The sequence below is a fragment of the Lissotriton vulgaris genome, chromosome 1_1 (genome assembly GCF_964263255.1).
Source record: "Lissotriton vulgaris chromosome 1_1, aLisVul1.2, whole genome shotgun sequence".
Taxonomy (NCBI): domain Eukaryota; kingdom Metazoa; phylum Chordata; class Amphibia; order Caudata; family Salamandridae; genus Lissotriton; species Lissotriton vulgaris.
The window spans coordinates 1,667,701,005-1,667,722,902 of record NC_141685.1 but is presented as its reverse complement, the minus strand read 5'-3'; the positions used below and the strand labels follow the sequence as shown (position 1 = coordinate 1,667,722,902).

The 21,898-nt window shown below is 41.6% G+C and overlaps 1 protein-coding gene across 2 annotated transcripts in view; it reads left to right on the top strand.

The window, feature by feature from the left end:
- The window catches only part of TMEM209 (transmembrane protein 209), a 344,927-nt gene that overhangs the window by 221,169 nt on the left and 101,860 nt on the right, over positions 1–21,898 (top strand). Inside the window, exon 9 of one of the 2 annotated variants that reach the window (XM_086918907.1) lies at positions 3,456–6,486. The exons of the other annotated variant lie outside the window; for it this stretch is intronic. Coding sequence (XP_086775033.1) covers positions 3,456–4,322 — 867 coding nt within the window. The 3' untranslated portion in view covers positions 4,323–6,486. Of the gene's footprint in view, positions 1–3,455; positions 6,487–21,898 lie in introns of those variants that run through there. 2 annotated transcript variants of the gene reach the window in all.

Here is a 21,898-nt window from a genome sequence, read left to right as displayed (position 1 = left end):
TGAGTTGCCGGTTTTCTTTCAAAATCCTGAGTCACTGGCGGAGCGGATGCTCCACACCCTTGACGTTAAACGGGCCCTAATGTATTACATTGATAGGACCAAGGATTTTAGAAAGACTAAGCAGCTTTTTGTCGCCTTTGCGCCACATCACAAAGGTAACCCTATTTCCAAGGCTGGTATTGCTAGGTGGATCGTGAAATGTATTCAGATCTGCTATGCAAAGGCAAAATGCACTCTTCCCATTCCGCCAAGAGCCCACTCCACCAGAAAGTTGGGGGCCTCTAAGGCTTTCCTTGGAAACATTCCGTTAGAGGACATATGCAGAGCAGCCACATGGTCTACCACACACACATTTACTAAGCATTACTGTGTAGACGTGCACTCCAAACAGCAGGCAGCTGTAGGACAGGCTGTTCTCAGGACACTTTTCCAAACTGCTGCAGCTGGCACGGGCGGCCGCCGTTAATGGAGGGACTGCTATGTATTCTATGCACAGATATGAATTCAGCAGCCCACATGCCTCGAACTGAATATGCTACTTACTAGTATGCATCTGTTCTTGGCATGTAGGGCTGCTGACATTCATATCGCCCGCCCTCCTCCCCGGTGCCTGTAGCAGCTGCAGTATTCACATATATACTCATAGCATGGTCATCATTCTCTAAGTTTCACTCCATCTTCGCCACAATGGCTAAAAACAATCTGGGGATGGAGTTGATGCCCATGCGCACTGTAGTCCAGGGGAGGAGCCACCTATCTCATGATACTTCGAAGACTCTTCCAGCACAACAATGTGCAATCATCCGCACCCAACACTAGGCGGCGATCTATGCACAGATATGAATGTCAGCAGCCCTACATGCCAAGAACAGATGCATACTAGTAAGTAGCATATTCAATACTTCCCATCGTACAGCCTCTGCGCTCTGATCTCAACTTTCTGCCTCACCTTCATCACTTTATTAAACTGGCAGGCTCAAAGCTTCGCTAATTCATGTGAGGACCTGAGTGAGTGGGTTTAAGGAGGAGTGCTTCTTATGGTACTGAAGGCCTTTTCTTTGCACTGAAGTACCCCATCTTGGTCAAAATTAGAATACTAAGGTGTAGGGCCTCCACCTAGATACCTACTGTAGTAAAACCCCTGTGCTACTCGTCAAATGTGGGATGGCCTCTTAGGAAAGTTTGTGGTCACATTTGGGTTCATTCAGGAAGCCTGTATTGAAGGGGTGCATGCCGCTGCCTGTTCTGTGCAGAGGTTTCAGGTTCTTGGACCTCTAGTTACTAGCGAGTGAGGTCAGTCTCCTGGTGGGTGAAAAGTACAAAAAGTAATTGAATGGTAGAGATGCCTATAAGAAGCTTGAATTAAATGCCACAGTAGGAAAGGTAGCCAAACATTGCAAAAACTACTCTGATTCTCTACACACTACATCCGTGAAATGGGCTTTCCTACAAGCTTGTGCAACTGTTGGAAGTACGGCGAGCAAACCTTTTCCTGACTTCCCTCACCACACCATTTGCCACATTTTTATTTGGTGTGATCGCCCCCTTCCACAGTAAGATGACTTTCCTCACCAGAACAAATTGTGCACTATAAGTAGTTCTCTACCTGGGGGATTCTCGCTGATTTTGATAAGGAGGGTCTATTTGTGCAGACATGCTAACGATTAGGAATTTAATGAAGATGGCTACGGTGGAAATAGTTACACTACAGATTAATATTGTTTCGAGTTGTTCTGCATTTTCTTTGCTGGTAAAAAAAATACTGTTATAGAGCAGCCTTCTGTCCGAGTTCTGCCTTCTGTCCGAGTTCTGCCTTCTGTCTTTAGAAGTAGTGTGATTTATGTAGCCCTTTGTTGGGAAGGGCCCATCTTTATGCTCACAGCAAATGGAGCACGCAGAGTTTTTGTGGGAATGCGAAAGTCCAAGCAATAAATAAAGATGCCTTCAAATTTTGTATTCATCTTGGCACATTTGCTGCTCATTAAAGATAGGGGTCAAATGTCAGACTATGTCTTCTGACAAATTGTTGATTATGTATATAACATGGGGATTGGTGTTTATGAACTCCTCTCGCTTTGTAGTCCAAGAAAGAAAAGTAAAGTGAATTATGTGACAATCTTGTTGGGGTACAGAGAGTGTGAACGGAAAGGCTGATAAGTGCCTGTAAATTACTTGTACACATTCAGCAGTTAGAAAAACAAAAATGAAGCAATTTCCTTTGTAATATTGAAGTGTGATGGAAACAGATTGTAATAGGATCAAGACACTTTACTTCATGATGCCATTACTTCCAGTCATGAAACACTATTTCTACACATGATTTGTGTGCAATGTAGTTTTATAAACTGTGTAGGTCAGTGCAAACTTAGTGGCCATTTTAATGGAAAATGTGCTCTGTAAACGACAATCCACTACCACACAATGCTTTGGTTACATTAAAAAAATCTCTCACCTCCCATCCATTAAAGGTAGGTGGGTTGCAAATGTTAGTCGTTCTAAAAATTGGGTCGTGGTTCTAAAGGTTTTGGAAAACACTAGTCTATGTGAAGCAAGCCATGCAATTTCAGAGTCTCTGCTTCTACAGAGAGCTCATTAATCTCTAAGCGTGTCAGAATCATCTGGCATGTGCTAGCTATTCTAAAAGTACTTCTGCTATTACTAAATGGGGAGAACAGTATCTGTAACTTTGCAAAGGTAGATTGTGCGCGAATCCTCTTCATGATAGCTCTACCCTGGAGGGTGTCATAGTTGCATTCTCAATGATTGGCTGAATGCTGTGTGTCAGACGTCGGAGGAAGGTGAGATCTCCAGAGACACATCATTGATTGCATACTGCTAATATTACATGTATGAAAAAGATTCTACAATTTGGAGGACGTTTTTGTGTGTGGTACTGGTCCTCTAGTATTAATATCTTCCTCGTATCAGGAGTCATCCTATCATTTCAGACACATTTTTCTAAATGGTATTGACACTTGTGCTTCTAAAATGAACTGAGCACTACTTGTTAAAGTGAAGCACTGTGTGATTTCTCTGTAGAATGTCAATGTTACATTGTTTGTCTGTGGTGTCTGGCCTCGTGGTGTGTTTACAAAGTAAATGTTCATTAATATTTTAAAACATATTCTGGCCTGTTCTTAACACTGGGGCTACTATTTTCAAGCCGTATGGATGACAAATATGCCTTGCAAATCAGATGCACACGGTAAGAAACGTATTTTCTGCCATGCTCTGCATGCAGCTTTGTCAACCTGGAGATTGCCTTTTTGTACTTAAAGGTTTTGTGTTAAATACCCTTGTTTTCTTTTTGTTCAACAAATCTAATTTTTTGAAATCCTTGACCTAGCATTGAGAATGAACAATAATGAGGGGATTAGGAATTCTGAGGTCTATACAGTCTTAGTGTCTGAAGTGTAAATACTGTCATTACTCATGTAATATTTTTATATATATAGGTTGGTGATAAAGGTTTGCGAGTGAACAGACGAACGGATACGCGAATGGGGGAGAAGCTCTTTAAGCATTTCCTAGGACTCCACATAGCTGAAATACCTGGGAAGAGCATTTTTCATCTTGGAGACAGAAATGGAAACGTTACGAAGGAGAAGTACAATGCTTGCAACATAAAACAAGGAACTGTTAAAATGGAAAAACTGGTGGGGAACTATTCAGCTAGGGCTGTGGATAAACTGGACATCTCCAGCTCTTCTGAGACTGAAGATGAAAGTGAGGAAATATGGGTAGCTGGACTTCACCTTTATATGTCTGATGCCAAAGCGCTCTTGTCTGGTGGCTGGCTCAATGATCGATTAATAGATGCTGTGAACACGATTGTGAGCTTGCATTTGGGTCATTCACCTAGTCAAACAACACTGCTCTCTCAGTCACCCGGTGGTTTTAAAGCAGTGGTGGTTGATACTGTGCAGATTCTTTATGATCATCATCACTGGGTAACAACTGCTTGCATTGGTGGAAAAGTGCTATATGCAGACAGCCTCCGGCGGCCTGTTTCTAATTATGTACAGGCACAAATGAAACAATTATATGCTACCCAAGTGGATCCAAAGGGAAAGCTGGAAGTAAACATTATTTTTTGTCAAAGACAATCAAATGGGTCCGACTGTGGCATTTTTGCTGCTGCCAATGCATTTGAGCTAGCCCATCACCCTGACCCTACTGTTTGTTCTCAGATTTACTTTGACGTCCTAAAAAGTAGGCAACATCTGTTCAGATGTTTGCAATCCCAAAAATGTGTCCCTTTTCCAAAATTATGCATCAGCAATACAGTCTGCAAAGAAAAACCTGTCACACTAAAGATATGATATGTATTCCACTTATGTAATGCCTATTGTACCTGCACATGAGCCCTCCAACAGTTTCATTGGTCTCTTTAGTCAAAAGGCACTTACAATTTATTATTTGTGCCGTCAGGCTTTCATGTTCTAACCAGTCAAAACGTACAATTTATATGTCCTTGTAAACACACAAAAATGCAATTTTGTGAAGCATTTTTCACTGTCGCATAAAGAGGGCAGGACTTGGGTGTATAAAACTTCAAGATACAGGAGCAGTTGGCTTTCAAGAATTCCTTGATTACATTGCTGGAGAGTGTCCTCTGTACTGTACTTTCATTTGAAGAAATGTATTTGGTACTAATCCAAGCTACCCAATTCTACTTTAATGCAACTAAAGTATTTGCAGTGATTCTGGGAAGGAACAAAAATGGCTGGTTTACTCTGGTTACAGGTTTCAGCTGCTTGTACATAACATCGCCCTCTAAATCAATATGCATCGATATGAGAAGTCCATTGCACTGCTGTTCGATGTCTTTGATTGTGGCGCAAATCCGTGAGACTGTGATTCGAGGCCGTCAATTGAATTTTCACCAAATAGTGTTTGGATAACACAAAGGTGGATACCTGCATCCTTCTAGTTTAACCGTGTATCCAGTTTATTCTTCTTGAAAAGGACTCTAGCTCCCTTAAGACTAATTTAACTTGATACAGACCGCGCCTTCATGACGGGCTCACCATGCAGAGGTTGGAAGCACCATGGTTTTCACTCTGGCACTGCCAGCTCATGTATAGGACTAAATTGGCGTAAGCAACTAATCTGCTGTAGATGTGGCAGCTTGAAAATGTATTTGTTAAGCATCAAAGACAACAGGAACAATGAGTTGGGGAAACCTCCTAGTACATGGTGAAGGGTACGAATGAAATTCTGAGCACTTAAGGATGGTGCTTCCCTTGTTCCGTTGATGCAGCCTTTGCATTAAAGGAACCAAAACAGAGATTGTTTTCAAGTTCATTTATACAAGAGTAGCATACTTGAAAAGAGATGATCTTTGATGATCTACTTTGTGTTGTAAGCAGAGGACAGCCCCTTTGTAGGGTGCAACCAAGGAAGTGAACACCCAAGGAGGAAAGTGACTACAATAGATGAACAAGCCTGATCCTGTTTACACTCTTCTGAAGATGAAGGATATAAAATCTGCATATTGGGTAGGCTGAATGACTGGTAATACGACTAGAAAACGGGATAAAAGCATAAGAGTTTGGCATTAGACCACATCAGGTTGCATTGCTGCAACTGATGAATGAGCTGGGGCTTCTGAATTAGTCACTGATTAACGTTCAAGGTGTTTTGGAAGACAGACACTTGAAAATAGTTGAGAGCAATGTTTTTCTACAGGCAGGGTGGAGATCAAAAATGACCCAACCCCAGGTATGTCCAATCCTAGCAAAGAGCACAACTTCAAGACCAGTCTCTGAATATTGCAAAATGTTAGACAAATGACTCTAAAAAAGAATGGACCAGAGTGAGTCACTTGTGCCTGGGAGTGATTGCCCAAGAGCAAATTGGGAAGAAAATGCAACACGTTTTCCCAGATGCCAGTTCAACCACTGGAGGGAGACCTCTTTAACCAGTGTGGAAGCAGGACGGGGATATAGAACAAAAGTTTGAATGTTTCCGGTTAAACTAAAGATTATGTATTAATGTAACGGAGTTCATTTTGGAACAGGAATCTAGCAGTGCATTAGGTACACATAGCAATGCCTTGTGCTACCTATAGACTGATATGCAATGACGAGAGAGCGAGAGAGAGAGCGAGAGAGAGATATAGAGAGAGAGAGAGAGATATAGAGAGAGAGAGAGAGAGAGATATAGATATAGATAGAGAGATAGAGAGATATAGATAGGAAGTTAAATTTGTTTGGGGAGAAGAAATATTGTTTGTGTTAAAGTTATGCCATTGAGCTTTACCCTTGCTCTCATGTAGCGTATGAGTAGGGAACTCATGTGCACAATAAAGATGTGAATAAAGTAATAGGCCATACAGTAAAGGAACAAAAAACTGTGTAGCCGCTAAGAAGGTTTTATTTATTATTAAATTGCACATGTCACTTTAAGCACAATGGAATGGAAAGCTACAACTAGATGCAATTTTTCTCTGTACAATTAATAAAAGCTTATCTGAACAAAAAATGGTTTTATTCTGTTCTGTGCATAGCTGCTACTTCAGTAAGAGGGAGTGTGTACCAACTCTGTAAGCCATTCAAACACTACCGCTCACCGCCACCTCTAGCTCGAAGAATCTGGGGGTCCGCCTTCCTTGAGCAGATATGCCAGCTCTTTGCTGGTGATGCTTTACAGTACCATTCCAGCAGGATAGCTCCTTTTTGCGCTGATGCCACTGCCGGACAGGGCATTGGAGATAATTCTTCCCTCTAAATCCCCTGGTCACGACTTGACTCCAGATCCCTTGCCCCTCCTTCCTCTTATCTGGATTTGCAAGGCAATGCATCTGAAATTACACATAGGGAGGGACAGGAAAGTTGACCACCCATGGTTTAAGCGTCATCTGCCCACTATTTGCCATTACTCCATCGAAGGGGACGTCCAGTTACCTAGTGTGAGCCTGCAGTCCAGCAAGGTTCTCTCCCGCTTCGGTGACCGTGCCCAGTTGGCCCATATGCTTTCTCAACCCAGGGATGCAGTCTTGTTTGCCTGACCGAGTTCTTGCTGCCTGTTTCCTGCTCACTTATAAATCTGTGATGGAGCACTCATCAATGGCCACCACTCTGGTGTGCGCTAGCTGTTCCCACCTCATGAATGTCGTTTTATTTTATGCTAGAGCGGTTGTCTCTTACAGAGAGGTGGCACTTTCCTGTGCGGTTAGTTATAGTAATAGCTGGTTTTAAATAAACAGTATTTATTGTTAAACTGACTTAAGGTGCCAATATTAAGCATTCGCCAGCACCTGATCTATAAAATATTTGCTTGCTCTAATTATTACCTGACATGCTGAGAATCCTTGCTTAAATATGAAACAAACAGTACCAAAACATACCCTTGTAATGGAATAGTCTGGCGACCATCAGCCTCATTTGGCAGGGTTGCAGTGGATGAGCTTTTACCTACACTTCCCCTAGAGGCTGGCATGTAATTGCATCTACTGTTTGTCGTATGGAGGGAGTCGTTTATTGGAGTCCCTGATTTCCGCTCGTTTATTATATATTCAACATCCTTTCAAGACTCTTCTTCTAATAACACACCTGTATATTTTCTGGCTTTCTCCTTTAATACCAGGCTCTTCTATGCAGTGCTCTGGACTTCTTTATAGTTGTTTCTCTATCTGGACCATAGAAATGACTGAGCATTCTAGAAATTCAACCATGGCTTTTGCTCCTCGTCACAGCCAAATATCACTCTTCAAGCCATGCCATTTATCTGGTTTGCTAATAGTTATACTTGAGTGAGTTCATGCATATCCACATTTCTTTCCAATTGTGCAATTTCACACTCGTCCTCTTTGAAGTCCTGTAAACACAGAAGGATGGCCTGTGCTTTGATGTGCTACCCTTCCAAAGAAGTCAATCAGAAAATGTATTTCCACTGCTTCCGAAATCTTGAAGAGTCTGCTGCTACAGGGGATACATGGGTGAAAGTTTAGCATCTGACACAAGACAAATGTGCTCCCATCGCTACCCCTTCGTGCTCCCCTTTGACAAACTTTCTATAATATACCACTTAGGATTCACACCTACTTGCCGTACTGGTAAGATCTTTAGGATCTGCTTTGATGTGACTCTGTCTTGTTTACATCAGATTCGAAAAGGTAACTCAAATTGCTTCTACTATATTCGTTATTTGCAGAAAAATATTTCACTTTTCCCATTTGATTGTAGGAAAACTGTGTTCCAGGCCTTTATTTTATCATGGCAAAACAAAAGGGGATGATGGCAAGGTATGCCCAGGCGTGGGTCCCTTGCTCACTTTGCCACTGGATTCAAGCTAGCCTGCCTGATGACGGCTGTTAGCCAGAAACCGTACCAGGATGCTTTTTTCCGGTCCAGGCAAGACATGGCTTGGCATTTCGGGCTGGACTGTTCCCATGAGGCACAGGGTCAGACTGATTTGCATATGGCCATATCTGAACTGGGGTGGCGGAGTGAGCTAAGCAATGATGATGGATTCAACATGTCAGTTGACTGGGGGTGAGTGCTTGCAATGTTCAACACTCCGTCCATCATCCCCTTTTGTTTTGCTTTATTTTATCATGCCTTGACTGCAGGGCCTTCTTTTACCTGTGACTGCCTTGCTATCTTTGCAAACAACTTAAGGCAATGCAAAATGTGGTAGCGTGTATACTTTTTCAAACTTCTCATCACATGTCTGCATTTCCTTTATTGGCTGAGCTCCATTGGCCACTTGTGGAAAGTCATATTACCTTTTAAGGGTCTTCGTGTCTCTCATATGGACATCTGTGTTAGGGTCCAATCTGTCTCCACCAAACCCAAGATCCGTACTCCATTGCAAGGTTTAGAGACCTCTTTAGAAAACTTTCCTGCAGTTCCTAAGATCCCTGTGTCCAGAGTTGGAGAGAAGCTTTTCATACCTGAGACTTAAACTGTTGAAGGAATTCCCTTACTCTGTTGGAAAGAAATAAACTTTTTGTATTTCCAGGAACAAACGAAAAACCCATTTGTTTATTTAGGCCTCCTAATTGTCTTTTCATTTCTTCCAACCTTCCGTTTGTGACATCCGCACTGCATCGCCACACACTTATTGGGTTTTTGCATGCTATTCAAAAGCAAGCACCAATAATTTCTTATGTGAGTGATCACTGTCGAAGTTGTGTGTTATTTAGCTCCTTTTGTTAGTTCTTGGCGTACGGCATCCAGTCCTAGCTGGAGCACATTGCTATTGTGTACATAGCGGTTCTTAAACGAGCTCAGAAGCTATTGGTAGTTCTCCACCTGTCAGTAGCTCACCTATGTGTAGCCCCAGCTAATAAATGATTTTTTTTTTTGTTTAGTTGAATTCGGTATGTTTACAATATTGCAAAGGTAGTATTCAAAAGTAAAATGCACGTATTTTCAAATTAGCTGATGTTTGCACAGTAAATATATTTAAGTCCACTGTTTAAGTGGTCATTCTGGCTGCACTGCGAAGTCTAATCACTGATGTTCTTTTCTAGGTGGCCGCCGGGGGCATAGCATATGTCATTCCTGTGACATGTAGAGGCTTTTAAAACTGAAATTGATAAAGCATTTTTTTTTCTTGGTGACCTTGTCTGTTGCACGGAGGTGATCACTGCTAGTAATCCTGCATACACGGCTACTAATTGAATCTTGTCTGAAGAGATCATTATTGCAACACTGTTAGTAGTTATTGATTTTTAATAAAAATGCGTTGCTCTCATCATAGAAAAGGTTGGCGATCCTGGCCTACAGAGTATGCGATGTGCTTCTGAATATTTATTACTCTGTCTTGAGGCTATGGAACCATGACATGGCAGCCGTGAACCACCAATAACCACTTCAACTGCTAAATACGCAAATGTGAATGGAATGCCAACAACGACAATGACTTAGCAATTCAGCCACATTACAGTTTATTTCCAGAGCTAAGGGCGAGAGCGCTAAACGATGTAGTATCAAAAGCGTGGGAACTCCAGTTATCTGATGACCATGACTACCCCGTGGTACAGTAACAGTAATGATGTAGGCCTCTTCTTCGTAATGTCTCCCACTACCACATTCTTTCCAGCAATTGCTTTTTTGACGACATGGTGTTTAGATATTTTCTCTTTGACACATATGGTTACCCGTTTTCCTATATCTGGCTTGACCGCTCAGCTGTTGTTGACCTTATATGATCAACAGAAAGCGTTTTAACAAACACTATTGAGAGCGGTGATTTGGCTGCATTCTCATGTTGATTCCTTTCGGTACAGCACTTGCATGGGAAGATGCTGTGTGGTTCCCCTGCACGGGTGCTTGTTTTGCACTTTTTTTATAGAAGGCAAAGGTGGCCAAGTTAAGATGACAAGACAATATGTAAGTCAGTAGGACTAATCTGTTCATTAAACAAAGTTGCATCGGATGCCAGAGATATGAAATGTTTGTTATGAAAAGATTCAATTAGGGCAGTAGGTCTGACATGTTAATTGTGATAAGCATATTTTAAAGCCTGTAGCGATTGATGCAGAGCTACTCCGGAAATATTTTCTAAAACCATATCACCTTTCACAAAACACTTCCATCCTACTTCATGGATCGGTGAGATTCAAAGGAGAGCTGCTGTATCATAGCGGAGTGTCTAAATCAAAACTAAATATTTATACTATTTACATCTGCAGTTTAATGAGTTTTACCATGGTTTTTATTAACAAGACATTTTATTCAGACACACCACCATTATAGTCGATGAATCTGCTAGTAAAAATTAGGCTTAGGAAAATACAAGACCAGCTTAATTCTCCATTTATCTAATTTTTATTCAAAGCAAAGTTTAGCATGTCTAACAGTAAATTCGTTTTATTTATTTATTGATTCAAAAATAACCTTAAGAGTAAAAGTTTATCTCAAGCAGTTATATTCATTTTATTTCAGAGATTCAGAAATAAACATTATTATTTAGGTCTCAGAACACAAGTATTAGCAAAAGGACAGATAGTTCCCAAATTCCATTTCTCCTAACTAATAACCTCATCTAAAGCTCAGTTCTCTCTCAAAGAAATAAAACATTTATTCAAGAATCTTACATCTCAGGAAAATCAGCATACCGACAGCATCTCAGGAGGAAATCGAAAGAGTTTTTTCTTAGGAAAAGTCACAACTTTTTATACCCTTTTTCACTAACCTTATCTATCTAAAAAAGTAACTGTCAGTACAAACTCAAGTTCTGATTGGACAATTTGAGGGTGGATGATAATCACCTCATCATCTTAATATTCAATTTCCGTAGCATCAGCTGAATTATTAAAGAGTCCTTTGTATGAAAAAGTCTTTGTCCTAGTCACATCCTCAACTAGTTACTACAGGTTTCTTTCCCACGATCAGTAACTCAAATGTTCATTCTGTTGGCAGTCATCAGGACTTCCAGGGTAAGCCGTCCTTAAACAGCTCTCGCAGCTCACATTCAATCTCTGCTTTAGCCGCGCGTGCGCAGTATCTTTCACTGTCACATTAATCGAAAGCCTCCATTTTTAGGTAGGCCTCACGAGCCAGAATGTGAACTATCATAGAAACAAACACAAATAAATGTTAATTATTGAAATATAGCCCTTCTGTTTACCCCCCCCCCCCATACTAAGGGTTTCCCTGTTAGTTGTTACCTAGCAAATAAGCAGCACATATGCATGATATACTCACCTAACTCCATGTTTTTGCCACAAAATACATAAACAGAAAGGACATTTAGGCCGCTTTTGATTAAATTAAAGCTTTGCATCAATAAACAACATGACAACATTATTAAATTAGTCAGTTATAGTTTTCTATGCAAGCAGATTAATATTCCCACGTGTATTTGTGTGTGCATTCTATACTACATTGATTAGTTTTTCCAAACCACACAATTAATAAAGGTTACAGATATGAGGAAATGACTTCACGAGGGGTATAATAAATTTTGTTTCTTCACCTCGCTCTATCAACTCCCTCCTTTGGTGATCTCATCACCAAATATCTACCAAAAGTTTGAAAATTTTATCCAAACATGTTTCAAGTTCTTCAGATTAGTACAGTTTATACTCTAGTATCTCTTCTCTGGTTTCTTTACAGAGCTTTTCTCGAAATTCCTCCATTTCTATATCACAGTTTTCTCTTTCTTGTTTTTCTTGAATTGCTTTCTTTATTGACTTTCGAATATTCCTTCATTTTCTATATATGCAACATAATGTTAACATCAAAATCACTAATACTGTTATTGTTACTGGGATTAGTATCTTACCTATAATTGAACTACCTATTTCTAGGAACCAATGCTTAACTGCTGAAAAACTTTTACCAAGTCATTCAAGAACACCATCAACTTCCAGTGGTTCAATATCCTTATGCAATTCTGTAATGTTCGTAATGTACTTTTCAATATTTTGACTTTTGTCTGGAATGTAGGTACAACAGTGTTTTACCTTCAAAATTCCACAAACTCCTCCTTCTTTTGCCAATATTATATCAAGAGCAAGACTATTTTGCATCACTATAGCTCTCATAGCAACCATTTCAGTATTCCCCATTAAAAATCCACCTGCTGTGTCTGTTGACAAACGATCTACTATCGTTGACAATCTTCGAATTCGGTTTGCATTAAAAGATATTCCCTCTGCTGGTATCAGTGCTCCAAAAATATCACCTATTATTTCAATTACACTCTCTTTTTCTACGACTTTAAGGTTTACCTATCTCATGTATTCCATTAGTACCTCTATCTACATGAAAGATTTTAGAAAAGACCAGACCTACATAACACGTCCCATACCAATGGTCTGGTAATCTATAATATGCTTTGTTTCTGCAAATAAAATAAGTACCATGGAAAACTGGATCTTTTCCACCTTTAAATCCCAAACCCCTATTATTCTATAGGTGTCTTTACATTGACTTGCTCCCACAAAATAATTGTCATACACAGTGTTGTCTCTTCTAATACAGAATTTCCCTAACAATGGAGTGTCTATACTTATGGCCACATTCATATTTCTATCATCAAGATTTTCATCTTCAAATGTCCAATATTTGGATTTCTCATGTTTCACTTTTTCACTACGTTTATAAGCAATTCTTCTCTCTTCAACCATATCTAAAAATGCTTTCTCCTCAATTCTCATTTTACAAGTCAAATTATTTTTGAAGGGATATTCGTGGCTCAATTCATCCATTTCCAAAAAGAATTCCCCATTACTTTAGCTGGCTTTACTTTATTCATTGCATTAATTACTTTCAATTTTGCAAATACATCATCTGAATTTGAATAATAGTACTCTAATTTCCCTGTTTGATAAAACAAACTTGCAATTACACTACACGTGACACCATATGTAAGTGGAAGATGGTGGTCACCCCTTCTGAAACAGATGCAGGTAATTTTACACACACATAGCAGTCACTAGCATCCATTGTCCTAACATATTCAGACAACAATCTGGAAAACGTGTTCTTAGTGTAGTCACTAATTGACCTATCTTGATGCATTTCTGGTCTATATACATGCTGTTTGTTAGACTTTGATTCAACATTTTGTTCATGTGCACTCACATTATGTTTCAACTTCACGAAGTTATTCTGGAAAGGAATGACAATAGCTAAAATTATCCATATCCATATTAATAGTCCTGTACATATTAAACACATTCTACACCTTTTTCTAAAGATAGAACATTTCGTTGTGTGCTCATTGTTAGCCATTTTTTTTTTATCTGCTTTTACAATTCTCTTACACCTTTGTCATCTATAGGCTTTCACCTTTCACTTACAATGTTCTCCTTATATCAGGAGTTCAGGTTTTGTCTTTATCCTGTACCTTTGATCAATCAGCACTTTTTTCTGTGATTCAGTTCTTTACTCACTTTTTAGGTCTCGCTCTGCGATGCAGGGCGAAGCCCTGCTGTCGCAAAGCAAGCCTATTGTCGGCGGTTCTGCTTACAAGGACTATAAGAGGAGACAAGAGACTGGCACGCGCAGCCTGGCTGAATCGGATCAGGTCGCGCGCGTGTTCACCATCTCCTGTCTCCCTTTTAGCTCCTTCTAAGCAGACACTCACTCGCACACACACGAGCGCACATACACACACGCACGCACACATAGAGACATACACGCCCCCCCGCCGCCGCGCACACACACACACACACACACACACACACACACACACACAGGAGCGCACAGAGACACACACCCCCTACAACTAAACCCCATTCCGCACACACAGACACTCGCACACACACATTTATCCAAATGCAGTGGTGGCTGCTATTGCATCTGCAGCTTGAAAGTTGATTGCGTTGCTTTTGTTGCAGTTTGTCCACGAGTGTTGCTCACACTGGGGCATGTGACAGAGCATTATTTGCTGCGTGCTTACAAACACGTAAAGTAAAAATCTGTGTTTAGCACAGTGTGCCGCCCGACTTGTATTTTGCTGTTCATGTCATTACGTCCAGATATGATACAACAAGTCACATCATACCTACAAGTCAGAACTATTGGCTTTGTCAATGGTTGCTAGTTGCTTAAGATAAATAAGCAGCAACAAAAGCTTGTATATAGTATTGGAAACTAGTATCACTTAACCCCTTAAGTGCGGCGAACGTTCAGCGGACGTCGCGTACACTACCTCGCTAGTACTGCGCGTGTCCGCTGAATGTTCCGATCCCACCCGCGCAATGGAACGTCCGCACTGTGGAGGAATTTGCAGCGCGCTAAAGGGGTTAAAGCCCTGGTGACACCACAACAATGTTGCTGTCTCCTGAGTTTCAAAAACAGAAGGGAAATCCAGAGAGAAAATGACCCTCTTGAAAGGATTTCCCTTCCTGTGCAACGCTCACCACGCGCACATCAATGTGCCTGCTGTCACTGCATTCTGCAGTTTTTTATAGCACAAACTCGATCGGAAGGTATCAGAGCGCTTTCCATGACCACCGTTACGTTATACGAGGACACATTAATTCTTGGTAGACACGGGGAGATGTAGTGATTTGACCAGAATCACAGGATGTTGAGCTAACACCGAGACTTGAACCTAGTTCCCAGATCCAAAGTCAGCAGCTATGGCCTCAGTCACCCCTTGAATATATAACATGTTAATTGAACTCCAGTACACATTGTAAACAAAACATGCAGTTATTCGCATAGGGCCAGGCGTATTTCAGTAAGGACGAGTTTAATATGCGTTTAAAGTGTCTGGGGCTCAGCTTACGATTCCTGCTCCTTGGCCACTTCGGCCACCAGTTCCTCCAAAGGTATGTGCACCGTAATAAAACCATAAACACAAATGCTGGTGTGAATGCCTGTCACTAGCATCAAAGTGGCCAGAAGCGTTTGAGGCGATATAAAGAAGAAATTAAGTACAATAAACATCCGTATTCACAAGAGTTTGAGCTATGGCATTGTAAATGACAATGTCTTTTATTTATGTGTTAATTATCAAAACAGATAAATAAAACGCATTGTCATTTGCAATGCCAATAGCCTAAACTCTCGTTATTTATGTGTTTTGAAAACGTGCAACCGGTGTTTATAGTCCTTGCTTACGAGAAGCAAGGTTGGCAATAACTGCACCTCTTTCACTGCCAGCCTTGCTTCTATAAGTACAAAGTGCGTATTTACACCCCGTTTGCATGTTTTCAAAACACATAAATAAAAGGCGTTGTCATTTACAATGCCAATAGCTCAAACTCTCGCAAATGCGAGACCTATTGCATTGCAAATGCTTATTCCATCTGACTTTGGGCAGTATAAGTTCTCTTGGCTCCTGTTTACTTCCTCAATCTGAGGTAGAATAATATGCGACCATTCGGGTGACTTGTATTTCTTGTTTGGTCTTCTCACTCTTTTTGGCCTGTGAACAACTTCTATTCTTTTTCCCAACTCCTCCTTTTGACTGGTTATTTCACTTACTTGATCTTCTGGCTTTCTTGCTTTGTTAACCAGTTTAAATCTCAGTCCATCATTCTCTTTAGGCCAATTATCTCCTTTACAAACTCTTTTTGTCTTAGGCTCCGTGGTGTTATGTTCCACGCTCCAAGCACTTTTTCTTGAACTCTTTCTCAATGGAGTTTCTTCTGCATTGTCGTCTGTTTCACTTTCAGTCTCTTCAACAGTTTCATTTATGACAAACTTTAATATGTCTTTTTTTTCTTTTCAAAATCAATTTTCTCTTTTGACAGTTCTTTCAATCTGTTAAGAACATCTCCATAGCTGGTACTTGGAATCTCATCCTTGTCGTGAGTTATTTCCTCTTTTCCAGTGTCAGGATTTTAGTTTCTGCTTTCAGAGCTTCCAGACTGTTCTTCAGTATTTTCTTGATCACCAGTTTTATTTCCACTTTGCTCAGTGGATTTCCTGTTGTCAGTCTCTAGCAAATCTCAATTTTCAGATTGGTCTTCAGAATTTGGTATTTCGACAATTTCTCCTTCTCCTTAAGACGCAGAGCTAGCATCTGATACTTCAAGATGTCGACGTTCTTGTCGAGCTTCAGTATCTGGATTTTTCTCTGGTTCACCATCAGAATCAGTTGTGCTTTCACCTTCTTCGTATGGATTCTCCGGTTCAGACACACGGATGGTGGGGCTTGCATGCACCCATCTCTTTACTCCGGCACATTTAACTGCAGTGGTGCTGACCAGTATAACTTGTCTTGGTCTTTGCCAGCGAGGCACCAAACAGTTTCTTCTGCGATGTACCTTTATTCGAACCCACTCTCCAGAAACTAGATCATGAGCTGGATGTTTCTCTTTCGTGTTTGATTCAGTTCCCACCTGATGGAACACAGAAGTCACCACGTCAGACAGGTTTTAATCCAGTATGATGTCATCATTAATAGTTAAAAGTTTATCAACTGGTACAAATGCTTGTCTCCTCACTCTGCCCATTAAAATCTCATGTGGACTCAATCCAGTCTTTTTGTCAGGGATACTTCTTAATGTCATCAAAACAAGTGGTAAGGCGTCTGGCCACTTCAGTCCTGTTGCCAAACACATTTTTGCAGTCCTGTTTTTTATTGTTCCATTCACTTGTTCAACTACCCCTGAAGCCTCAGGTCTGTAAGCACAATGCAATTTCAGACGAATGTCCAGGGCTTCACAGATCATTTGCATAAGTTCATTTTGAAAGTGCGTTCCACGATCAGTTTCGATCGTTACTGGAAATCCAAACCTTGGGGTGATTTCACGTAAAAGCAACTTTGCAACAGTTAGTCCATCATTTCTCCTCGTGGGGAAAGCTTCCACCCATCAAGAGAACAGACAAATGATCACCAAAACATACCTGAGCCTGTTACGCACACTAAGAACACGCCTCCAAGAAGCCAGAATCCAGAAGAAGGCCCTGAACTGGACCACGTCCTTCCTCTCCGGTAGAACCCAGAGAGTCAGTCTCCCGCCCTTCCGATCCGAAGCAACCGACATCTGCGGCGTACCCCAGGGCTTATCCCTTAGCCCGACCCTGTTCAACGTCTACATGGCCCCCCACGCACTAGTGGCCCGCCAACACGACCTGAACATAATCTCCTACGCCGACGACACCCAGCTCATCCTCTCCCTCACCAAGGACCCGCACACCGCCAAAACCAACCTCCACGAGGTAATGAAGGCCCTCGACGAGTGGAGGAGGAGCAGCCGCCTGAAACTGAACTCGGACAAGACGGAGGTCCTCATTCTAGGCCCCACTCCCTCCGCATGGGACGACTCCTGGTGGCCGACCACACTGGGAGCAACCCCAACACCCACGCACCACGCACACAACCTAGGATTTATCCTGAACTCCTCCCTCTCCATGTCGAAGCAGGTCAACGCCATCTCCTCCTCCTGCTACAACACCCTCCGCATGCTTCGCAGGATCTACAAGTGGGTCCCGACCAAAACAAGAAGAACAGTGACACAAACCCTCGTCAGCAGCAGGCTGGACTACGGCAATGCACTCTACGCAGGAATCCCAGCCAAACACCTGCGACGACTGCAACGCATCCAAAACGCCTCAGCCCGACTGATCCTCGACGTCCCCCGCCGCAGCCACATCACCCCCACCTAAGAGACCTGCACTGGCTCCCAGTCAACTAGAGGATCACCTCCAAACTCCTCACCCAAGCACACAAAGCACAATACAACACCGGACCAGCCTACCTTAACGACAGACTCAAATTCTACACCCCCGCCCACCAGCTCTGCTCCGCCAGCCTCGCCCTTGCCGCCGTCCCGCACATCCAACGAACGACATCTGGCGGCAGATCCTTCTCCTTCCTCACCGCCAAAACCTGGAACTCCCTCCCCACCCAGCTATGGCAGACCTAAGACCTGCTCACCTTCAGAAGGCTCCTCAAGACCTGGCTCTTCGAGCAGTAGCAGCACCCCACCTCCTCCCCCTCCCCCCCCACGCTTAACAAGTTATTTGATTGATTGATTACAAGGTGGAAGTTCTATGAAATCCAACTGCATTCGTGTGAATGGAAGTCTCTCCCGTCCTATGGTTCCCAGACTCACATTTGTTTTTCTGTTTGGACTAAACTGTTGACATATCAAACATCTCTGGAACAGGCTTTCCGCAATCATCCTGAACTTAGGATTGTACCACGTCTGTCTAAATAGACGAAGCATGGCCTCCCTTCCAACCTGAGCTTGACCATGGTACATTCGGGCCATATTTGAGATAATGCTATCAGGAATTACTGGTCTTTCATCTTTGTAAACCCAAATTTCATCTTCTTCTCTTTGCCTACATCCTGCCTTTAACCAGATGTTTTTCTCTTCCTCGTCAGCTTCTTCCTGCATTTGCCTCACTTCCTGCCAAGTCTCAACTACTGTGGTTAGCATTAAAGTACTTGAAACATGTTCTTTGCTCCTATCCCAATTTATGGATGCAAGATTTCTGGCACAATATTTTGCAATTGAATCTACATACCTGTTACCTCGTGTTATGTAGTCATCTCCCTTTTTATGAGCTGCGCATTTCACTACTGGAATCTTATCAGGCAATTGAATTGCGTCAATCAACATTCTCACGAATTCGGCATTATGTATGGGGGATCCTGCAGAAGTTAAATAACCTCTTTGGGACCACAGTTGTCCGTAGTCATGGACAACCCCAAATCCATACTGACTATCCGTCACTATGGTAACCTTAATTTCCTTTCCCAGTTCACATGCTCGAATCAAAGCAATCAATTCTGGTATTTGAGCAGAACAAATTCCTTTCAGACTAGATGCTTCCAGTACATCTGCCACTGTGCACACTGCATATGCAGCACTCAAAACACCTTCAATTGTTCTCAGACACGAACCATCGACAAATATTACATAATCGGATTCAGGCAATGGCTCATCTCTGATGTCTGGTCTTGGTTTGGTACAGTATTCGAGAACATCTAGGAATTTGTGATCAACCTAATTTCTTACTTCAGTTTCCATGGTATCAGGCAATAGGGTAGAAGGATTAATATTTACAAATGTAGAGATTGTCACATTTTCTGCTCCCAAAATTACCTTTTCGTATTTGGTCATTCTATTGTTGGTGAGGTACTGGGTCTTTGTCCTAGTGAGGAGAATCTCCACAGAATGAGGTACATACACCCTCACAGGAAATCCCATCACTATTCCTTCACTTTGTTTTAGACTTACGCTTGTAGCTGCTACTGCTTTCAGACAACCTGGCAATGCCTTTGCAACTGGGTCCAAAACAGCTGAGAAACATGCAATTGGCTTTCTCAGTTTTCCATGTCTCTGAATTAGCACTGACAATGCACATCCTTCTCGTTCACTGCAATACAACTCGAACTCCTTTTCATAGTCGGGCATCCCTAAAGCTGGAACTTCACATAAGCTCGTTTTTAGCTGTTCAAATGCTTCCATCTCAGTCTTGGTCAATACTATAGGGTCTCTGATATCTGCTCCGGTTAATCTCTGTAATGGTTTTGCTATCAGTGAAAATCCACTAACCCATTGTCTACAGTAGCCTACCATTCCCAGGAACATTCTTACTTGCCTTTGGATTTTTGGTGGCTGCATTCCTTGCATCATTCTGATTCTTGCAGCAGTGACTTGTCTAATTCCTTTGGCAATCTTATGACCTAAGTATTGCACTTCTTTCTGACAAAATGTAATTTTGATGGAGACACTTTATGTCCCTCCTCTGCCAAATGATTCAACAATGCAACTGTATCTGTTATACATGCATCTTTTGTCCTCGATGCCACTAGGAGATCGTCAATATACTGAACCAATACAGACTCTCCAGGCATGCTCAAAATTTCTAGTGATTTCTTTAGCAACTGATTAAAGATAGATGGACTCTCCGTATACCCTTGAGGAATTCGGCACCATGCCAAAATACGATCTCCGAACCGGAACGCAAATATTGGCTGGCTTTCTGGGTGCAATGGAACAGTAAAAAACGCATTACACAGATCGATCACAGTGTACCATTCTGCGTCATGGGGAATTTGATATAAAATCACTGCTGGATTTGGTACAACTGGACAACATGGGACAACTATTTTGTTAACCTTTCTAAGGTCTTGTACAATCCTAAATGTTCCGTTTGGCTTTTTCAATCCCATTATCGGTGAATTACAAGGACTACTTTCTATCTCTCTCAGAATGCCTTGGTCAATCATTTTGTTTATCACTGGAGTTATTCCTTCAATTATTTCTGCTGTCATTTTGTATTGGGGAATGTTCGGATAACTCACACCTTCTTTTATAGAGACTTTTACAGGATCCACGGCTTTCATTAATCCAAAATCTTCTCCTGTGAAATCCCACACCTTCTCTTTCACTACCTTTTTCAATTCATCAGGTATCTTTTCTCTATCAGACACAGGAAACAACTTATTTTTCTCTGCCTCAATCATTAGCATGGTCATTTTATAGAAATTATCTTCATCTGGGGTTTGCAGTTCTATGCTATCTGGTGAACAGTATATGGCACAGTTCATTTTACACAAAATGTCTTGGCCTAACAGATTTATGGGGCTACTATCACACACCACAAATCGATGCATGTCTTTGAAATTTCCAATTTCTACTTCAACTGGTTGTGTTAAGGAGGTTTTAATCCGTCTATTAGCTACACTTACAACTTGGATGTGCTCTCCCGAGGGAGGAAGATTTTAGACTTCCACTGATCTAACAGTAGAACGGGTAGCTTCAGTGTCCACTAGGAAAGTTATTTCTACATTATTCATTTTTCCGTTCACAAATGTAGCAGACTGATCTACCTCGAGAGTGGCTCCAAGCACACACTCTTCGCCCTCTCTCGGGCACCGTCAGAAACTTTCATCCGACTCGCTCCCGCCTTCCTCTTGTAACCAATACTGGGGACTCACATTCACTCTGGGCGATCAGTTTACCTGCTCGCCTCCGCTGAATCCTGTCTCTGCACTGTATCTCTGTAGATTTACACTGTGTGGAAGTGGCGGTTGTGGCACCTGACTTTGCTGAGTAACTATCTGCTGCTGTTGCGGTGGCTGTTGAATTACCTCATGCTGCACCTGTGGATTCAATGATGTATTTTCGGGATTAACTCTTGGTGGATACTTACACTTTCTTCCAGTGCCCTATCCTGCCGCAATTATGACAAGGAAACTTTTTCTTGAGGAATTCTATATTTCCTACCAATTTTGTTTTATTAAAATTTCCTTTACATTTGCCTTGACTATCTGTGATTTTATTCTCCAATTGTACTACTTGGTGTTCTGCTACCTTTACTTGTGCCCACATAGCCTTTTCCTTTAGCTTCTTTTGTTTAGCTTCAATTTCATCACTACAATATTTTGCCTGTCTAAATACCTCATCCACTGTACTAGACTGCCATCCTATTAAACTATGTCTAATCATGTCTCCAATTTCTGGTCTTAAACCATATACAAATCGATATACAAAATGACTCATGTCTTTTTCGCTCAG